General features: G+C 36.4%; 1 protein-coding gene across 20 annotated transcripts in view; it reads left to right on the top strand.

Annotated features, from left to right (window-relative positions):
* The window catches only part of AGPS (alkylglycerone phosphate synthase), a 77,033-nt gene extending 60,594 nt beyond the window's left edge, over window positions 1–16,439 (top strand). For 19 of the 20 annotated variants that reach the window (XM_033516185.1, XM_019007448.2, XM_019007449.2 and 16 more), the window contains 8 exons: window positions 219–295; window positions 1,435–1,547; window positions 3,079–3,148; window positions 4,043–4,104; window positions 5,876–5,965; window positions 6,368–6,467; window positions 8,096–8,153; window positions 15,240–16,439. In XM_033516185.1, coding sequence (XP_033372076.1) covers window positions 219–295; window positions 1,435–1,547; window positions 3,079–3,148; window positions 4,043–4,104; window positions 5,876–5,965; window positions 6,368–6,467; window positions 8,096–8,153; window positions 15,240–15,361 — 692 coding nt within the window. In that variant the 3' untranslated portion in view covers window positions 15,362–16,439. The remainder of the gene's footprint in view (window positions 1–218; window positions 296–1,434; window positions 1,548–3,078; window positions 3,149–4,042; window positions 4,105–5,875; window positions 5,966–6,367; window positions 6,468–8,095; window positions 8,154–15,239) is intronic. The other variant, XM_019007442.2, reaches the window with a different exon arrangement.
* The last annotated feature ends 2,890 nt before the right edge of the window (window positions 16,440–19,329 follow it).

Raw genomic sequence — 19,329 nt, 5'->3', positions numbered from 1 at the left:
AAATATTTGTGCACAGTTGTACATATGTCTTCAAAAATTAATGAAAACTTTTCCTAAATCATGTTCTAAATGAGTAGAGAGAATTCTCTTTGATAATCAAAGTGCTCCAAGCAGTTCTGGTAATTTTGACTACCAAGCCACTTTTTATTTGTCCCTTGAAGTAAGAATCGTAAGAGCACTGTTTGCCTTAATATGCCTTTTTCTGCTTTTTGCCAAAGGTCATGCTCTTAAACCACAAGTTGCTTCCATTTTTACATCGTTTTTGGATGGACTGAAAAAGTTCTACATCACAAAGGTAATTTTGGGGCTTTTAATATTGGTTTCATTTTTGCGTGCTATTCATAAAATTCGAGATTTTTTGGTAAACTGCTTCTAATGCAGCTGAGTGTGAGTGTAACTGATACTCCAGGATAAGAACTTGAGGTTCTAAAGGTGGTTTAATTCAAATGAGATTGTGTTTGAGGAGTTAGCCAAGAGAGCTGTTGTCACTGGTCATGCCTGTAGAAGAGATTAATGTGCCATGTCTAACAGTAACTTGGTGACAGAGGAAGACTGGAACAAGTTTACCCATCTTGCATATCAGTGATAATCATTGAATACTGATGGAGTGAGGCCAATACTCTACTATATTTTTATCTTCCTAGATTTTCTGTAGGGATGATCTACCTTCTTATTACAGTGAGCTAGAATTTTGCAAGATCCTCAAGATATTTGGCAGATTTTCCCATAGAAATTGTTTTTTGTTGTCTTTCTGGAATTCATTCCTTTTTAACCTACAAATTATTTGGTGCTAAAATGATGTCACCTCAGCTTTTGTATTTAATATTTTATCTTATTATTGATTTTTCCTTCAAATTACCTAGAGAGTTTCTGCAACTGTGGGTATTCAAATGTAGAAAATTTCATTGTCTTACAAGAGTGGGTGTACTTCTGGAAGACTGTGACTAGTGTTGATTTTGCTGCTTTTTCCTGGACTATTGAAGTGGGAAGTAACATGTGTCTTGGGACCTGTTTTGTTAGGGAAGACTGTTTAGAGATAGCCCAGTTTTTTCCTTCCCTCCACATTTGTGATGGTCATAGTTTTCTTCCTGCTTTTATAACTGATAGGAATAGTTGATTGAACATAAATGTCTCTATTGCTCAAAACATTTAAGACCTGTTTTTTTTCCACAGCATAGGTAGGCAGCTGTTATGCCTATCCTGCTTTTTAACAGGAGGAAAGAGAAGACAGATAATTTCTGTTATTTCAGTTGACCTGTCCTGTCAAGGAAAAGCTTAAGTGTTTTGGGAGTAAATTTTTGAAGGATTTTTTTCCCAATCATTCCTCTTAATTGCAGCAACACTTATAGACCAGGGCACATGCCATGTAAAAACCTGTTCCTTGTATTCCACCGCATAGACTGTGACTAATGGAAAGTTTGTTTCTCTTTGCAGTTTAAAGGATTTGATCCCAACATACTGTGTGTAGCTACCTTGCTCTTTGAGGGTGACAGAGAGAAGGTTCTTCAGCACGAGAAGCAGGTCTATGATATTGCCACCAAGTTTGGGTATGCTTTTCAAAGAACATTTTCAATGTGAAGCTGGGAATGAACAGTCCAGGAAAAAAATGGCCTACCATATTTTTGTAGTGGTTACTGTATGGATATGTTCTCAATTTACTAGTTTGAATTGACAGCAGTCAATTAGCTACTGAATGTTCCCTTTGATACATATGGTTCATTGTACTAACTCATAGGTAACTTTACTGAAAAACTTCAGCTGTCTGTGTATTGCAGAAAAATATTTACTAAATATGGAATGAATGTTACTAAAGTGGAAACCACAGCCCTTTTAATTGCTTACAGGCATAGAAGCAGCTTGTTTTGCAATACTAGACTCTATATTTTGACTACGGAAAGGGAGGCAAAATCATAAGGGTGATATTAAATTTCTGCAGAATTCATGTAAGTGTATGAATACAAGAAACTTGTTTAGATAAAGAGTGGAGTGACTTTCTGTCCCACAAAGGGACAGAAAACACTCATTGAAGTGGCAGACTGAGTAATGATCAGGTAGTTTCTTTTCTTCTGCCTTCATTAAGCGTGATTAATGAAAACCATCATTAAAACTGTGATTTGTCAAGAGTGTACTGTTATTGCTAATACTAGTCTCAGCTACTCAAATACACATGTAAGTGTTGTTTTATCCACTTCAATGCTGTAGTTTCTGAAATCTGTGCTTTTATTGTGCTTCTGTTACTTCAACCATGAATCCTTTTGTATTTTGGTATGTCAAGGTGATGGTGAATTGATAAGAGGGGAAACTTTGGTGTTAGATCCATTAGAAGATGGTGCTGTCTGTGCTGCTTTATTAAGGCTGTTAGTGAAGTCTTTAGTAGTTTAACCTGGTTTAAAATGCTAAACCATTTAATGGTTTTATAGTATAAAATACTTTAATTCTATGCTTCTTCAGGGTGTCTGATTTCACACCCACAGCCACTCCTCTCAGACTTACGGGACCTTGTAGGAAGACTGATTCCAGATGCATAGCACTTTCTTGTTCTTAGAAACCAATAGCTAAAAACAAATGCTTTCATAATAATCCTTGATAGATTAGTGAAAGCAAGGCTTCCTTTTTCTTTAGTGATATGGCTTTTGTGGCTTTTTTAATTCATTCAGATCTCTTATGCTTTGGGGATCTTAAGTGTTGAGGTCTCATGACCTGTGCACATAGAAGTACACAAATTCAGCATGCTTAGAAATGTAATTACCCATGTTCCTGTACATTAATATCCAATAATATGTCTCTGCTTGTGTTTCTCCACTCTTTTGTGAGTTTTGAAGACAGTTTTTTAAGATCGCATGAAATATTTTGTTAAGTTCATCTCTGGGTTATGGAATGAAAAGATAAATGAATAAAGGTCTGGTCTGAAGTAACTTCTGATTTCTATTGAAGAGACCTTACTATTAACAATTATTTTAACACAGCTTAGGCAGCTAAACTTGCACATATGTTTAATAATCAAAGTTACTTTATAAATATTTTTATAAACTGGTGACTAATTTTGTGGAAAATGAATTAAATTCTTGTAAATTGCAGTGGCTTGGCAGCAGGAGAAGATAATGGACAGAGAGGATACATGCTGACATTTGTCATTGCTTACCTTCGGGTAGGTCAGCTTTTGTCTGTCTGCTGCAACTTCTGTTAATTAATGTTGCAAAACATAGAGATGTTTCTTTGAAGATGCTTTCTCTGAAATCTGAATGCAGGCTGCCTTGGATGGTATCTCAGACTTCTACCAGAGGTTGTATCTCTTCTGCAAAACACCTTATAGACATTAATTTACACTCTTGTTAAGAAAATAGTTTCTTATAAAGGATAGGGAGATTAGATTAAAGAATCGTCAGGGTGAATGAAATCAGAGGCTTGGAGTGTACTTGAAATACTCATGTGTTCACTTGTCTTTTTACTCTTCTTTGGCAATCTGTTTATGACTGGTTTAAATCAGAATTCCAACATAACAACTTCTAGTTTAAGCTGCTGCAGCTGTTCTTATGAATTTTAGTCGTACTGTTTGAGATATTTTTATTTTTCAGAACAATATGCACATCCTGAGTGTCTGATTTGTTAGGGACAAATCACTGAATCTCCCTTTATTTCAGCAGGCTGTGTGTAAGATGGGAAGATGTTTGTCTTTTTTCTATCTAAACAATGACTTCATTGCAAAAAAATATTTTTACTAGGTATTGTACTGATGAGCACAGTGACACTCTTGGCTTGCTACTATAGTGATATAAATATTTGATTAGTGTAGGTGTAGTGACAGTCTCACAAGTTGTCTCAATGTAGCCATGACATCAAAATCTTTGTCTTTTAAGAGCTTCCCTATTTCCATAATAATAAACTTGCCTCACTGGGACATATGGGTGTTTTTGCTAAATCAGAATTTCTGTTTTTCTCCTGCAAACGAAAACACTGTTCAGCTGATAGCTGTGTAACATACACTGGAATCCCAGATGCTGATGCTGAATGATACTGATAATTTCTTTACTCTTTTTATTAGGACCTAGGCCTGGATTATTACGTAATAGGAGAATCATTTGAGACATCTGTTCCTTGGGATAGGTAAACTCTAATTACTCTTTAGAATTTCTTAAAACTTGATTTCATTAAAATTATTCCTAACTCATGTTTGCTTATGAGGATGCTTATTTTGGGCCTTACGTGTATTGAATGCAGCCTGACATACCTCAAGTCTTGCAGCTGTTCTTACTAAAGTTGCTGATAATTTGCATACCAGAATTTTGTAAATGCAGTGTGTCATGCATTCAGTAATATTTCATCTTAGGTTAGCTTACTGTAACAAATTTAGAACTTGAAATTGCCCTGTTTAGGTGGCAAGACATTGGTGACAATAATTGTGAGGGAAGAGCAGCTATGTGTGTGGGATCAGCAGTGTATTTCAAACAGATTAGTCTGTTTGAAATTAGTAGTGAAGATGAAAAAAAAGAAGTATATTTAAATTTTTTTTTTCTTTTTCCAGTAATGTAGGGAAATGAAAACTGAAAAGATAACTTTTTCCCAAGATTGGAATCTTTTATCTTAGGGTATTTTATCTTTTAGCTATGGTTGAGAAATGTTGACCACAATAGGGTTTAATATACAAAATCATTTTGGATGCTCCTGTCCATTTGGTAAGCCTGAAATTTTTTAAATAGGATCTAAAGTGATTTGAATCAAAGCTTTACAGTAGTCAATGCGAAGTCTGATGACTTAAGTTGGCACCCCTATACCCTTGCTACTGAATAGTGGCACAATTGTAAATTCCAGCCCCTGTGAAAATTGGCAAAGTATGCCAAGAGTAGAAGAAATTTGAGGACAATTTTAAAGTGAAAGTGCTCTTCCTTTTCCTTTAGCATTATAGATTTTGAAGCATGCTAAGTTCTTAGCCACCAATTTGTTTTACCTCTCCATCGTTTCAGAAGACAGTAAATTTTTACTTAAGAACTTAAAGTATTTAAAATTGTTCTCACCAAAGCAAATGCTTTGAAAACCTTTTTCTTTTACTCCTAAGGACCATGTAACTTTCCATAAACTGATTAACTTGTTCTTGATAGGTGGCAGATACTTGAATAAAATATTTAGCTGACTTTCTTACTCACTAAATGGCTAAATTCTCTTGTGTTCTGTGAATCTAAAGATTCACAAATTGTAGTTTTAAATCTGTGTAAAACATCTTAATCTGAATTATAGGCACTGCAGACCTTTGTGGGAGAATGTGTAACTGCAGAAATGGTCATTTGAAAAACAGTGATTTCTTTTGGTTGCCCTAGTACTTTGTTTGCGTTTGGGCAAATGGCAAAGAAGAACCTAAAAAAAAAGGCAGAACAAGTATGGCTTCTGACAAGGTCTAATAGTTCATTGCCATATTAGAATTATAGTGTTTCAAGTTGTCAGAGTATTGCCCAGCTGAAAGATCTCCAGTTTTGGACTTGCAGCAACACAAAGGTATGGTGTTAGTATATTTTGCCAGACCTATGAGTTCTCAGGATTCCTTCTGTACTTGTTAACTACTTCACCAAAACTGAGACTGTTTTGCTAAGAAAGTAAAGACATGCAGAAGTAGGTAACCTCCTTTTTTTTTTTTGAACACTTTTGACACTTCTGCCTTCCTTTTGAAGAAGAACTTTCAGGTTCTCTCTTTCAGAGTAAACTTGCTATTCAGAAGTGCAGAAAAAGCAAAGAACAAAGTCTAAATTAGTTAACAGTGATTTTGAAGGTACTCTTGCGTTGCATTAGATTATGCTTTTTAGAAAGGTTGATGAAGTTCATTTTTTTAGGAGTTGTATAAAATCTCTTACCAAAATTTTATATTTTAATGTGTTTCCTGTTACAGGGTTTTGGACCTTTGTAGAAATGTAAAGGAGAGGATAGTACGAGAGTGCAAAGAAAAGGGTGTTCAGTTTGCTCCTCTTTCCACCTGTAGGTAAGCCATGCAGTAATCTAAATAATTTTTCTTAAATCCTTATTTAGTAAGAGATCTAGCGATGTTATTACAAAGTTATTGCAAGTACCCTTGACTTTCCCCTTGAACCTGCAAATGGATTTCATGGAAGAGTGGGGAATCCAAGAGATTAGTAGCACTTGCTTAGACTTTAGACTCTTGCTTATATGGACAAGAGTCAAGTGTAATGACTTAAGAGCTTCAGCTTTCAAAGTCATAGCATTGAGTTGCTCATGGATTAGGAGCGAAAAGGATAATAACATTTTTTAAAAAGATGCTGTCTCTTTGAATAAGGTAGGAAATAATCTTAGGAATTTTATAATGTCACATAGTGGTTGGCTTAATGTCATAAAGCTCTGTTTGTAATGCAGTTCTCTTCAACAGGGTGACACAGACTTATGATGCAGGTGCATGTGTCTACTTCTACTTTGCCTTTAACTACAGAGGAATTAGTGATCCTATTCATGTCTATGAACAAATTGAGGTAATGTATGAAGGAACAATGGTTAAAGGGGGAAAAACTGATAACCTGTATTTTGTTCTGAACCTATTGGCCAAACTTACAGGATTTTGCATGAAAGATCTCGAAAGTCTGTTTGTAAAGCTTTGATCATTATCAGTAAGAAGAGGTACATGTTAAGTGTTCATCAAGTAAACACTACCAGGTGATTGTTTTAGATACCAGTAAATCAATAGTTCTGACTGAAGTATAGAAAAGCTTGACCTGGAGTTTCTTAGATGGCAGAAACTTCAAACCTTAAACTCCAAATCTATGGGAAACTAGTCTTCCTTAGTTCCATTATTTACAAAGCTACTTTTTCTGCTTGATACTCAGTCTGTAAATGCATGGTAAAACTGTCAAGATCATACCTAATCAATAGTGCTGCATATAGAGAATAAGGAATCGTACTGTGTCTCGTGCCATTTCTGTTAGGCCCAGTGTTAAGCACTGCTCTAAGTCCAGTCTATTAGACCAGTTGTAAGCTGCTTCAGCATTGGCCAAGGAGCTCTGCAGTGCTTCTGCTGTAATGCTTCAGCTGCTGAAATGCTGTACTTACCTAATTAGGGGAAACTAATAGCCTTGTTAGCTTCAAGATGTAATTCTTAGGAGGACTATGGCCAAACTGCTTTTTATCCTACCTTCTGGTTCCTAGCTCAAACTTCAGCACCAGAAAATTGCTAATAGGACTGTAGAGAAATAGTATTTATAACTGGGATATCATTCTTCTCGTGCTTCTTCTTTAGAAATTTCTCATGAATTTGGCAAGTGGATGCAAAGTTTTATCAACAAGTTCAGAGGCTTCTATGCTATTGCATATAGGGCACTGAAGAATGTAATACTTGAGTGTTCATTTAATGAAACTTATACCTAGATATTACTTTTATTGGAATTAGTTTGTATGGTGTCCTGGATGCATACCTTCCATCATAGTGACTAAATTTAACCTAACAAAGTAAGTTTGCTGAGTGTATGTACTCTAAGGCAGACTGAAAAAATCTCTTAGTGGTATAGCTACAGTTATATTCCTAAAAAAGTGCACTCTTTCGAAAAAATAAGAGTAGTCCTTCTGCTTATAAAAACTTTCAAAGAAGATTCTACAACTTGAACATTGTTAACATAAAATCTAAATTTTGTTTTCTGCCACAAACTGCACCTATGAAAGGGTTGTCTGTTGTAAAGTACCTCACTGCCTCAACCAGATCTTGAAGATCTGGGTTGAACTCTGATGTGAATAAGGATCTTGAATCACTCTGAGGAGACTGTTTTCAGACTTCTTTATTGAGACTTAATCATCTTCCAAATGAGCATCCCAGCCACTGGACTATTTTAAGTTATGACAAGGGGAAAGTGATCCAGAATATTCTATTCTTGAATAATACATTTGTTACAAGAGATGTCATTTGGAATGTCTTGGCTTTGATAATGTTTGTTTAGAAGACTCTTACTTACCTTTATCTGCTTGAACTATAATGTTTACCTATATAAAGCACTCTAACTACTTCAGAAACTTTTTATGCACCTGTGTGTATGAGTGCAATAGCAAGCATTTAATGAAATCCAAAAATCTTGTGCAATTGCTGTTGAATAAATACTGTATCTTTCAAATTTAGAGGGCTGCTAGAGAAGAAATACTTGCCAATGGAGGAAGTCTTTCACATCACCATGGAGGTAATGTTCTCAGTCTAATATTAGTCTCTTTGAAACCACTGAATATTTGCAAGTACAAAATAGTTTATAGTAGAATTCTGAAAAAGATTTCATGACATTAACTGAAGTTGCTGGGGGAAGTTCAAGGGAGAAGATCTCCTGGCATTTTATCTAGAAACTTCTCACTCTATTTCCAGTTTGATCAGTTTGTCTTAAACAACTTTTACTGATCCTTATGTAGATATATATTCAATTACACAGAATTCAAATGGGAGTTTCACAGATTTGTGTCCCTTGTGGCTTTGTGAGTGCTGTTAGCCCAAATTCCAGAGCACTGAGGTGAAGTGTCTGAATAAAAGAGCCAGTAACTTTAAACTGGACTGTGTTGCAATCTACCATTTGTTGCATAATTGATTTATGTAAGTGTTAACTTTACTGGCCTGTTGTTTGATAAGTTCTAGTTACCTAGTTTCTCTCTTAGAGTTTGGGGATTACTTTTCCTGTGTTACTAGCATCTTCACAAGGTACTTTGTGCTTTAATATTAAGAACCAGTGTTACGTGTAAGCAGTACTTCCTGTTCCTGATGCTTTACCGGTGCTTTTCCTACATACATGGATAGTCTAATTTGATTGCATGCGTCCTATATAATGCTATAACCTTGGATGTCAGGAAGACTTGTTGTGAAGTCAGTGTGATTTGTGCAGCTACCTTCTTGAAACTGATTATCTTAATGCATTTCATCTCTCTGCTTTCTTGGGGCATTGCCTGGTCACAGATATAAGAGCAAAGAAGAAGGGTAATGGTTTAAAACTGGAGAAAAAAATCTGTAATTATAAAAGGTTTGTGTGGGGAAAAAAACTAAAGGGCAGAAGCTGTGCTTTAAAACATGTCAGTGACTTCCCAGACTTGAAGATTTTAGCTAGGGCTGTTTTCAGGCATCTTGCTTTGTAATAGAAACTGAAATGGACTCTGCTTTGGCAGTATCAGGATATTGAAGGATGTGTAGGTAATAACGTGTGAAAAGGTTTCAGTATTTTTTGTTTGATATGCTCCTATGGTCCTCTGATTAAATCTTTAATATGGTGGTATAGTGGACGTGTCGATGTGGAATTACCCCCTTGATGTACTCCCATGCTTTCCCTGCTGTGGCAGCTCTATTTCACTGTAACTAGCATTTCATCCAACTCACATGCAACTGGAGCTTGTCATTTGGACGTATTTGCCTTCACCATATAAAACCTTGCTTACCACATGTGTTGAACCAGAAAAAAAAATGATGTAGCATTTTCAAACCCTTGCACTCGTGAACCTTCTGACTCTACAGCTATGAAAACTGGGTTCCTGTTTGACTATGTATGCTCCTGTTGTATGCATGACTGCCTCTGATACTAATACATATTTTCCACTTAGAGTGGTTTTGTGTGGCAGTTCATTGTGTTCAATATTCAAGATTATTTTTTTCCAGTGCTTAGTAGATGTGGTGCTGAAAATTAGCCTAATATTGTCAGTTTTATTTACTGACCTTCAAGCCTTGTCACTCTTAGCACTGACTGGTCTATTGTATGTGGTAAAAGAAAATACTGGTGCAATTTCCTTTGGTGTTTGTCTTGTAATTGTGATTAATAACAGTTGTTTTCACTATCTGGAAACAGACAGGCTGATTTGTCTGCTTACAATCACACTGTGATAAATGGAGCTATTTTAACTGTGGGTTTGTGTATCAAAGAAAACATATGTAGTCTGGGACTTGAGGCTATAGGAAATACAAAGCCTGCTTAAGTCAATCTTCATATACTCCTTGAGTGAAGAAATGGTCACATATGACAGTTTGAGTTGTGTAAATATATAAATTACTTTACATCTGGGGAAGTACCAGCTACAGATAGATACACAGTGAGAACTGAAATCGTGGTACTTTTAATTTTATGAAGAGTAGCTTCAGAAGGACTTTACTGTGGATATGGTGTGGGGATTTACTTACCCTACCCCCCATTATAGCTGTGGACCATGTCCTACACTCAGAAGGACACTGCACATCTTCAAGCATAGCTTTGATCCTTCTGCTTTTCTGGGCACTGGGTATCTTTAGATTTGAGAGTCATAGATAGTGTTTAGAAACTTAGCATTTAAAAAGCAGCATTAGGAATGACAATTTCTTGTAGATACAAGTTTAAGTTCAGATAAATAATTATTCTAATAAATTATGGCAAGTCTTAAAAACACCCATATGATGTGTCACACTTGAATTTCTGTTATCAAACGTGCCTTTTTTTGTACTCATGAAATAGCATGTGCTGAAGAAGTATCAGTAAGTATGCCTGGTGTGTAAATATAACTATAACCCCTTTGGTTAGAAAACCCTTTTGATTTGGTGAGAAAGGGGGAAGGTTGGATTTGTACCTGATCCCTTTCATATTACCAAACTAAGGACCTATGTAAAACTAAAGAACAGTGTAAAAAGTAATGATATATTGCTTACCTTTGATGGACTGTTTTAACTACAACTGGTTGCTTAAGGAAACAATTATCAGATTGTGGGGTTGAGGAAGATAGCCCCATTTAGCCACTTAACATAATAGAACTAATTTCCTTCTACTTTCTAGACAACTGATTAGAACTGATTAGAGTAAAGGTTAACCAGGTATCCTGAGCTGCATGGGTTTAGCTGTAGTATCAATGGCAGTTTAAGTAGGAAAACAAAAGAAGAAAAAAATCCCACAACACTAAAAACCAAAGCAAAACCCCCAAAACAAAACAAAATAAAAAAAAATAAATAAACCTTACACCTTATTTGCATTCAATTACATGTTTGACACTGCAGTTTTTTGGCATTAAGAGGCTCTGGCGTAAGCTGTACACTACAGTAATTAACTCAGACAAACTAAAATATTCTGAAATTATAAAGTTCTTTTGTAAGGAGGAGTTGAACACATTCTTTTCTCTTCTACCCAGGGGGGGAAAAAAAATCTTCTACCCTTAAGCATACTAGAGTTTGCTCTGCTCATTGAAATGATTTGAAACTGATACGTTTGTTAGACATGTAACCTCATGTTAAATAATACAGTAACACAGTTGTATTTTCTTCCTTGGTCTGTTGAAAGTCTTAATAGAATAGTCATCTTCAGTGCTTTTTTTTTAAACAAAAAAAAAAAGGAAAGGATCTCCTGATTCATCAATACCAAACTTGAAAGTATTTCAGCTCTTAAGTTACCAAGTGGAAATATGCAAGATGTTATGGTGGTGGTGTTAATTATGCAGTAGACTTGGTATACACTGGTCCAATATACTCCAGTGCTGTCATGTTTTACTTTACTGCACTGACCTCAGTTTTGCAGAGTTCTCCCTGGAAGTGAACTAGCATTTTAAGCAGTTTATAAGGACAGAGAGAGCTGCTTTCTGGAGGGATAGCTAGCTTCAGGAGGAGCAACAGCTGGATGAGCCTCATCCTTCTTAGGACCTGTCACTGCTGCCCCTTCTGCAAAGCTGTTGTTATGCAGTAAGTGACTCTTCAAGTTGAAAGGGCTGGAGCGGAGGAGGTCCAGAGCCATGTGCAGTGCCACCAGAACCTATTTCCACTGGGATCACACAGTGCAAATCTGTTCTGCATGGCTCTGGAGTAATTCCTGGAATCAATCAGCTACATGAAAACTTTCCCTACAAAACCATTCATGTGTGCCCTGGTAGTTTATATTCCAAAAGGGAGAAAACCAACTGCTGCCTGCTGTTTGCTCACTCCATTTTTAGGCACCAGACTTTTTGTAGCCTTCCAGGTTCATTTTCGAAGATGTGCAAGTGAGAAAGGGCAGTAGAAAGATGAACAACTTTTCCAATGGAACCAGCATGGAGCAGCATGTATCAGACCTGGGGAAAAGTTACTTAGCTGTAAATATAAATATAAAATACTTAGTTACGTATTTCTCTTTTGTATGTGGACTAGAATGATAGATAAAAACCTAAAAATAAAGTTGGTGTTGGACTGTCTTGGGAGTTGCTAGTGACCAAGCTCCTTGGCTTTCTGATCTGAGGTACCTTGTGAGAAGAAGGCTCCCTGCCACGCTGTGGGGTTTGTACTCAGTGTAATAGGCTGGGGTTTGGATTGCAGGTTTTTGGCTTCCTAGCAGTGAATGTTTTACGGCACTGTTAGACTGCTCAGCACACCTCAGGAACAGGCCACTTACCACCTGTAAAACTTGAGAACTGATTCTCTCATACCTCATCTTGGATACATAACATTATCACAGAATGGGGAAGGTTGCAAGGAGCCACAATGGGTCATTTCATCCAATTTCCCTACTCAAACAAGGCCATCCTAGAGCACCATTGCACAGGTGCAAAGCGTCCAGAAGGTTCTTGAATATCTTCAGTGAGAGATACTCTACACCCTCTCTAGGCAATCTGTTCCAGTGCTTGGGCACCTGCACAGTAAAGATATCACTGCTCATGGTTAGATGGATTTTCCTGTGCCCATTACCTCTTTTGCTTGGCACCACCAAGCAGAGCCTGGCTCCATCATCTTGACACCATCCCTTCAGATGCAAGAAGGAAGGGCTGTGTTTGTTTCCAGCTGGGGCACAAGGATTGTGCATGTGGTGGTGTGTATGAGTTGACAAGTAGTAACCTGCTGTGCTAAGCTACTACAAATATATTGTTAATAATGTTTTGATGTAGCATGTAGAATCAGGTGACTTTGATCTCATTTTTTAATTCTGAAAAGTGTACTATGCTGAAAGCCTGTAAGTAGTAGATGCTTGTATCAATTTTGGTTTTGTGCACTGTCTCCTGTCAGTTCTAGGTAAGTGCCATCATGTAGGGCTAAAACTGAAAAGTCTACTTTCTCTAGGCTAGAAATAGGAAATTGTTTTTCTGTAGTCTGGGATAAGATCAGGCTTAACTGAGATCTTATTGTTAGGGAAGTTAAGGCTTCCTTGAGCACAGAGCTGTTCTTTAGCTACGCTTAGAGGTAAGCAACTTGGTCACTTGGAATTATTTTTATGTTCACACTAACATCTTTTACTATTATGGCATTTTCTTCCTCTTTTTCTCTTCTCATCCTTGAAGCCATTTAGGTTGCCCTGTGGAAAAGAAGGACCATAAAATGTATAGCACACCACTAACCTGAAGTGAAACAATTTATAAATGACCTTTCTAAGTACTGCTCTCATTTTCATAGAGCCTTTCCTTCATTTCATCTGTTTTCCATTTTATCTGATGGACCAGCTTAGAATTAGGAGAGATTGCTTCAAAACTTTTTAACTTTCAGCTTTTCTTTCTTAATGTGAAAATTTGAGTAGCTGTAAACTCCATGTATGTTTTATTGACACAAATAGTAGGAGCAGGGAATCAACTTTGCTGTTATCAAGGGGTTAAAATCTTTTTGTTGAGCATGTTTGTGAAGGACTGCTGGTAACTGTAGTACAGCTTTTTTTCTTTCCAGTTCACTAATCAGATGTATGTTAGATTTATTATTGCAAAAGTATAAACCATAGAAAATTTGACAAGATAGATGTGTAAATTATCACTTTGACAGAACTAATGATGCACTCCAAGCACCTTCTGTTTTCCAGCACTTGGTGAGCGACTTCATTAAATATGCAACGACTGTTTGGTGCTGCTCAGACAGTAGTTCAGTTCCTTGTGGAATTGCATTATTACTGGAGGTGTAAAAGAGGCAGGCATGCTAGCTGTTGGGCATCCTGCTGTGATTCTAATGTGCTCCATCTTGTTGGAGCAGTTGTTTGCAGTCTTTTCAGGACAATTACATCCATAACCACAGAACACATTCACTGAAACTATATTACAGATAACAGTTGAGAATAGTAATGACTAAAAATTGTGTAAGAGCCAGAGTGAGTGACTTGAGGGGATGGTCAAGCCACATCCACAATTCAGGTCTTTTGTAGTAGTATTAAAGTTTTAACAGATAAAATTCAACCACGTCAGTGTGCTCAGACAGTCCCATTGTAGTGACAGTATATTCATAGATGGGGATTCTCTCTTGAGCTGGTGCTGCAAAATACAGCCAGGGTTCCTACCACATGACAAATTCTTTTGTCCTTCAGTTGTGATCTTTAAACTTGACACACATGCTGCTAATAGTCATTTTCTAGCAAACTGCAAATTTCATTCTGTCTCACATTATTTGCTTTTTCTGTTGGCATTGTGACTGGCTCGTATTCCTTAAGGTATAAACAAATATACTCTGTTCTCCAGAGGTGTCCCTGTAATTTATTATTCTGATGACAGTTTGATGGTTACCCTGAAACAGGGCACAAAAGATGGCTTGAATTTAGCTTCAGATACTCTTAAAGCTTCTGTCTCTCAAACCTTTACTATGTCTTATCATACTGACAAATGGATTGTGTTTCAGGCTGACAAGTTAAATGCTAGAGTGTCTTTAATGAAAAAAATGTCCTCAGTTTTGAATGCTCTGTTAATCTGAGTTGATGATTTGGTTAATTAGCATGTGAACACTTGGCCATTTAACAGGACTATTGTAAGAATTTAGGAAATGAGTTCTTAAAAGATTGTTTCAGTTTTGATTGTATTTGGTATATGTTGTGAATACCATTTTTACATGGGAAACAAAGCTCTTATGTAATGGTATTGAGCAATTACTAGCCAGCAGAGAAGTCTTTAAATAACATATTAAGCCTTCTTCATAGAAACATTTTTTTTTTCTATTTAAACCAATACTGATTTAAGCTTGATTATTGAGTTATGTTTTCACTTTAAAGTAATCAAGAAATGTGGGGTTCTGCTTTTTAGTAATCTCCTCTGCAGTTTCCAACTTTAAATTAGTTTGTAGCTTTTTAAAACTTACTACTGTTTCCTTGTCTTAATAGAACATGTGATTTCAGCCTAAGCTTCATCTAAATTTCATAGTTTCTAAAGAAAGTAGACAGTGTGGAACACAGTCTTCCTCTGGGAGTATGCTGAGCTTAATGAGCTTGATAGTCTGGTGGGCTCAATAAATCAAATAAAGCAAAACATTTCTCATTTTTGAATAAAAGCATTTATCACACAATGTTTATTCATTCATGGTCACAAGATTGATTGGCTCCTAGAATCCTGCCATATATTGAAACACTTTGTTTTTGTTTTTCCAGTAGGCAAATTGCGGAAGCGCTGGATGAAGGAGAGCATCTCTGATGTTGGCTTGGGAATGCTGAGATCTGTTAAAGAATATGTGGACCCCAATAACATCTTTGGAAACAAAAATCTTTTATAAAGCCCTGCACAAATGATGTACTAAAAATTAAAAATTACTGTTGAAATTCCTCCAATTTAATTGTATCGATATCCCAGTAATCAAATATAACATAGACTAAACTTTAAAAACTAGTAACTTACATTGATTTTTGCTATTCCCTTCCCCCTTCCCCCAATAAAGTGTAAACATCACTGTTAATGTTTATGGACTTTTACTTAACAATATTCCAACCTACTGGGCAGAAAGTACCAACCAGAAAATGCAAATTTGGGTTTCCAAGATGGGCTAGGCAGCACAGCTGAGAGTGTTTTCAGTGCTGGATACTGCCAGATGTTTCTTACTTAAAGCATCCCCTGCAAGGAGGACAATGACTGACAGCCGTGTTTTCTACAGAAGCAGCTGCACAGCCCAGCCTCCTGCTAAAGGAAAGCTGCTAAGAGACAGATGAGAGAACACCAAGGAGTACCTCCCTGTACTGGATTAAGTATGTAACAGACTTGTAACCAGCAAATACTTTTAAGAGTACAAATGTAGGCTTTCAGCAAAAGAGACAGTGTAAGTCAAACTACTAAAAATTCAGTAGTCTCTCACTGTAGTACTACTGGAAAATCTTACACAATTGAGTTGTATTTGCATTGCTGGGATAATCTTAAATTAATTATAGGTCAGTCACTAAGTTTTGTACAACGGACATTTCTCACTGTAAGTTGAAAACAGGTTTGTAACAAAATTTTGTGTTCATCTGTACTTCAGTCCTAGTGCGTATGGGTTTTGTTCCTGTTGTGTTTGTTTTGCACAGATGCAAAATATCTTTTTCAGTTACTCAAATGAAACTGCCCAGCACTGTCTTTTGAAACAGTCACAACAGTTTAATAAAACACTTAAATGGACAACCTACTGTCATCCTGGAAGTGAGATTTAAGTTTTGTACAGTTTCCTATGGCCTTTATGAATCATTTATTTACTTCACAAGTAGCCACAATTTTAATTGTCCATTGAACTTTATGAAAATGAAATATTTTCTTGATCAGTATCATGTGAGAGTAAGCATTTTTACATTGAAACTTATCAGTAAAATAAACAATATTTGTCAATACTCATGATCCATTTTTAAGGTGGGTTCTTTCTTAAAGCAAATTATCCAACTTTTTGATAATTAATGTATATGCATAAGGGAAAAAAATACAGATTATCCTTTGAGGACACTATCTCTAGTCAACTGCTTTACAGCTCTGTAGTGTCAGTTTGGACACCTTTTGTATTGGTAGTGCCCTTAATGAGGAGAAAATTATGAAACTGCATTTTTGTTTTTAAACTATTTTAGAATACTGTCTAATTAGCTTTCAATTTTGGTAATATACCAAAAAAAGTATAAAATGCTTGAAAAAATACTGCATATCAGACAACTCTGAACTTGTTCTAAGATATTAATTTCAATGCTACAGTTCAAATGTTTGAAAAACATGGACACTCAAACCATGACTTTAAATTGAATGCTGTCAAGGTAATTTAGGAAAACTTTTTATGATTTGCAGATCATAAGAATGTTCATGTGATATTTTTAATGCAGCTGGATTGATTTTTGAATGGTTTTTATTTCACAACATTTCAGTATAAAAATCTGTTCTTTTTTCTTGTTCCCAGAGTTTGTATTTCAGCAGTAACCAAAACAGCAGGTGTAGTCTGTTGTAGGAAACTGAGCCTTCACACTGTGGTTAAGTGTTCCTTAAGTTCACCAAGGTGTCTCGGTGGGTGAATCTGCACAGGGCGGTGCAGGGACTTGCTCAGCTGCACGCTGGCGACGCCGTGGCCACGGCTGGCCTCTTGCTGATGGCTTGTGTCACACCCCAGTGGAGACCTTTCTAGGAGCTGGTAAATATGAAGGGTGTTTATGTGCCTCAATGAAAGTTTGTGTAGCTATGAAGAATTAATTTTGAAGGAAAGCATGTGAAGCTTTTTTGCAGAATGGCAGCACAAAGAGTAGAACAAGTAGCCATAGCTTAGTAATACTGATCTCTTAAGATTTTAACTAAAGTACAGCACAGCTCTATAACATTCTCCCCATTTTTTAATTTTCTGACTATGGTTTCCTCATCCTTTTTTGTACTGAAAGTATGCAGGTAAAAACTCCTTATACTCTTTAACCTTTAAATAGCCACTGACTTCTGAAGTGATTTAAAATGCAGTAAAGATTTTTACTGTATGTCAGTTGTCCTATGGGAAGGTGAAATAACAGGCTACAAGGGTCCCAAAGCACTGTCACTGGAGAGCTCTGAGGAAGAGATTAACTGCAAATGTAATGAATATTGCTGTCTTCCTAAATACTATCTTATGAACTGGTCAGAGCTTAATTTAAACTGCAGTTGAAACATGTTTTACTGTCTTTAATTTCTCATTGGTAATGAAAATAGACAAACATCTAAGTTCAGAAGACCCAGATAGAGATCATTCACCATTTAAACAAAATCTTGCTTTCTCTAACACTATAGTCTTCCACCACTCTTCCTTCTGTACACCCTACTTCCTTTCAACAGACTTCACTTCCGGTAGCTGCAGCCTGTTCAGACATGGAGTTTGATCCATGCAGATTAGAAGTGCTGATGCAAAACACAACTTTTGCATTTCCTTGACTATTTTGGCCATATGTAACTTACAAGCAGTTTTAATTAAGCTTGTAATAACTTCTAATTACACAGCTTCTGCTCCCTTTGAAGGAGGAAAGGTGCAGAGAGTGACTATGGCTTGACTGTAAAATATGTTTACATTAGAGAGACCTTTATAAAAGTTTGGAGGGAAAAGAAGCAAATCTGTTAAAAGCTGATCCAGGATCTAAGTCTTACAGTCAAAGAAAAACATGTCTTGATTTGACTTACAGTATAGTGGTTAAGTTAGAGATGTCATCTTTGCCTTATAGCTGTGAATGGAGGCCAGGCCAAATAGTTTTTCCGTAGCAATGTTAATTAACTGAAACCAATTTCAAAGGCAGGGATACATTAGCACTGAAATCCAGAAAACACAAATTGCTTCTCAGTTTTGGAAATGTATATTTATCAAGGTTGTAATTTAATTTTCTGCAAATAAAGCCAAACAGTGTTTGTCATTTTAGTGTGAGATTAACTGTAAAGCTTCAGTTGTAATGTTAAGAGATTACAGAACCTTATATTATTAATAAAAAGAAAATCAGCCTAAACCAGTATGTGTTTTTTGTGATGAAACTAAACAAATATATTCTACTAACTTGTCATATTGCTTTATTTTAATTTGCTGATGAACTCTTACATAAGGAAAACTATTAGGAAAGCTTTGGCACTTGCTGGGAGAGAAGAGACTGAATTTATAAATGTATGCTAATAGGAGCTCTGCTTTTGTGTCCCATGTAAAGCACAACAGGAAAGAGACAATTTCAGAGAAGGAAGGGCACAACACTACCAGGCTATTTGGTTCAGAATTTCATCTTTGGTGAGAGCAGGATGGGGGCCATATTCAGCTGCTTATTTGAAAGTTCTTTCAATATAATACAGAAGCAAACCTTGTCTTACTTGGCTTCCCCATATTTCAAAGCCCTGTTGTATTAAGCTGTCGCAATAGGTATATGATTTCCTGCTGCTGTGCTCATCTCTCATGTAAAACCTCCTTGTTACAGGTCCTGGAATCTGTTAAAGTTCTGTGTGCAGCAATGCATCACATGTGAGCAAAAGCAGTATTTCTCAGTTATCTGCACCATTGCTATAAAGACTTTGTGCCTTTAAACGAAACTGGCTGAAATCACATGTTGCTTTAAAGAAATGTTGTGTTGTCTTGTATTAGCACCATTATTCAATCTTAACACATTGCACAAAACCTGCAAAAGTCAGCATGCAGGGCACAGAAGAACGAATGGTATGTTTCACCATGTAGAACTATGACAATTGCTCAATATGATCCAATTTTTTTGGTGTGCTTGCTCACAGGAAGGAGACTGCCTCATCATCAAGCATTTGATTTCT

This window comes from Parus major, chromosome 7 (assembly GCF_001522545.3).
Source record: "Parus major isolate Abel chromosome 7, Parus_major1.1, whole genome shotgun sequence".
Lineage (NCBI taxonomy): Eukaryota > Metazoa > Chordata > Aves > Passeriformes > Paridae > Parus > Parus major.
This window is presented reverse-complemented; position numbering and strand designations above follow the sequence as displayed.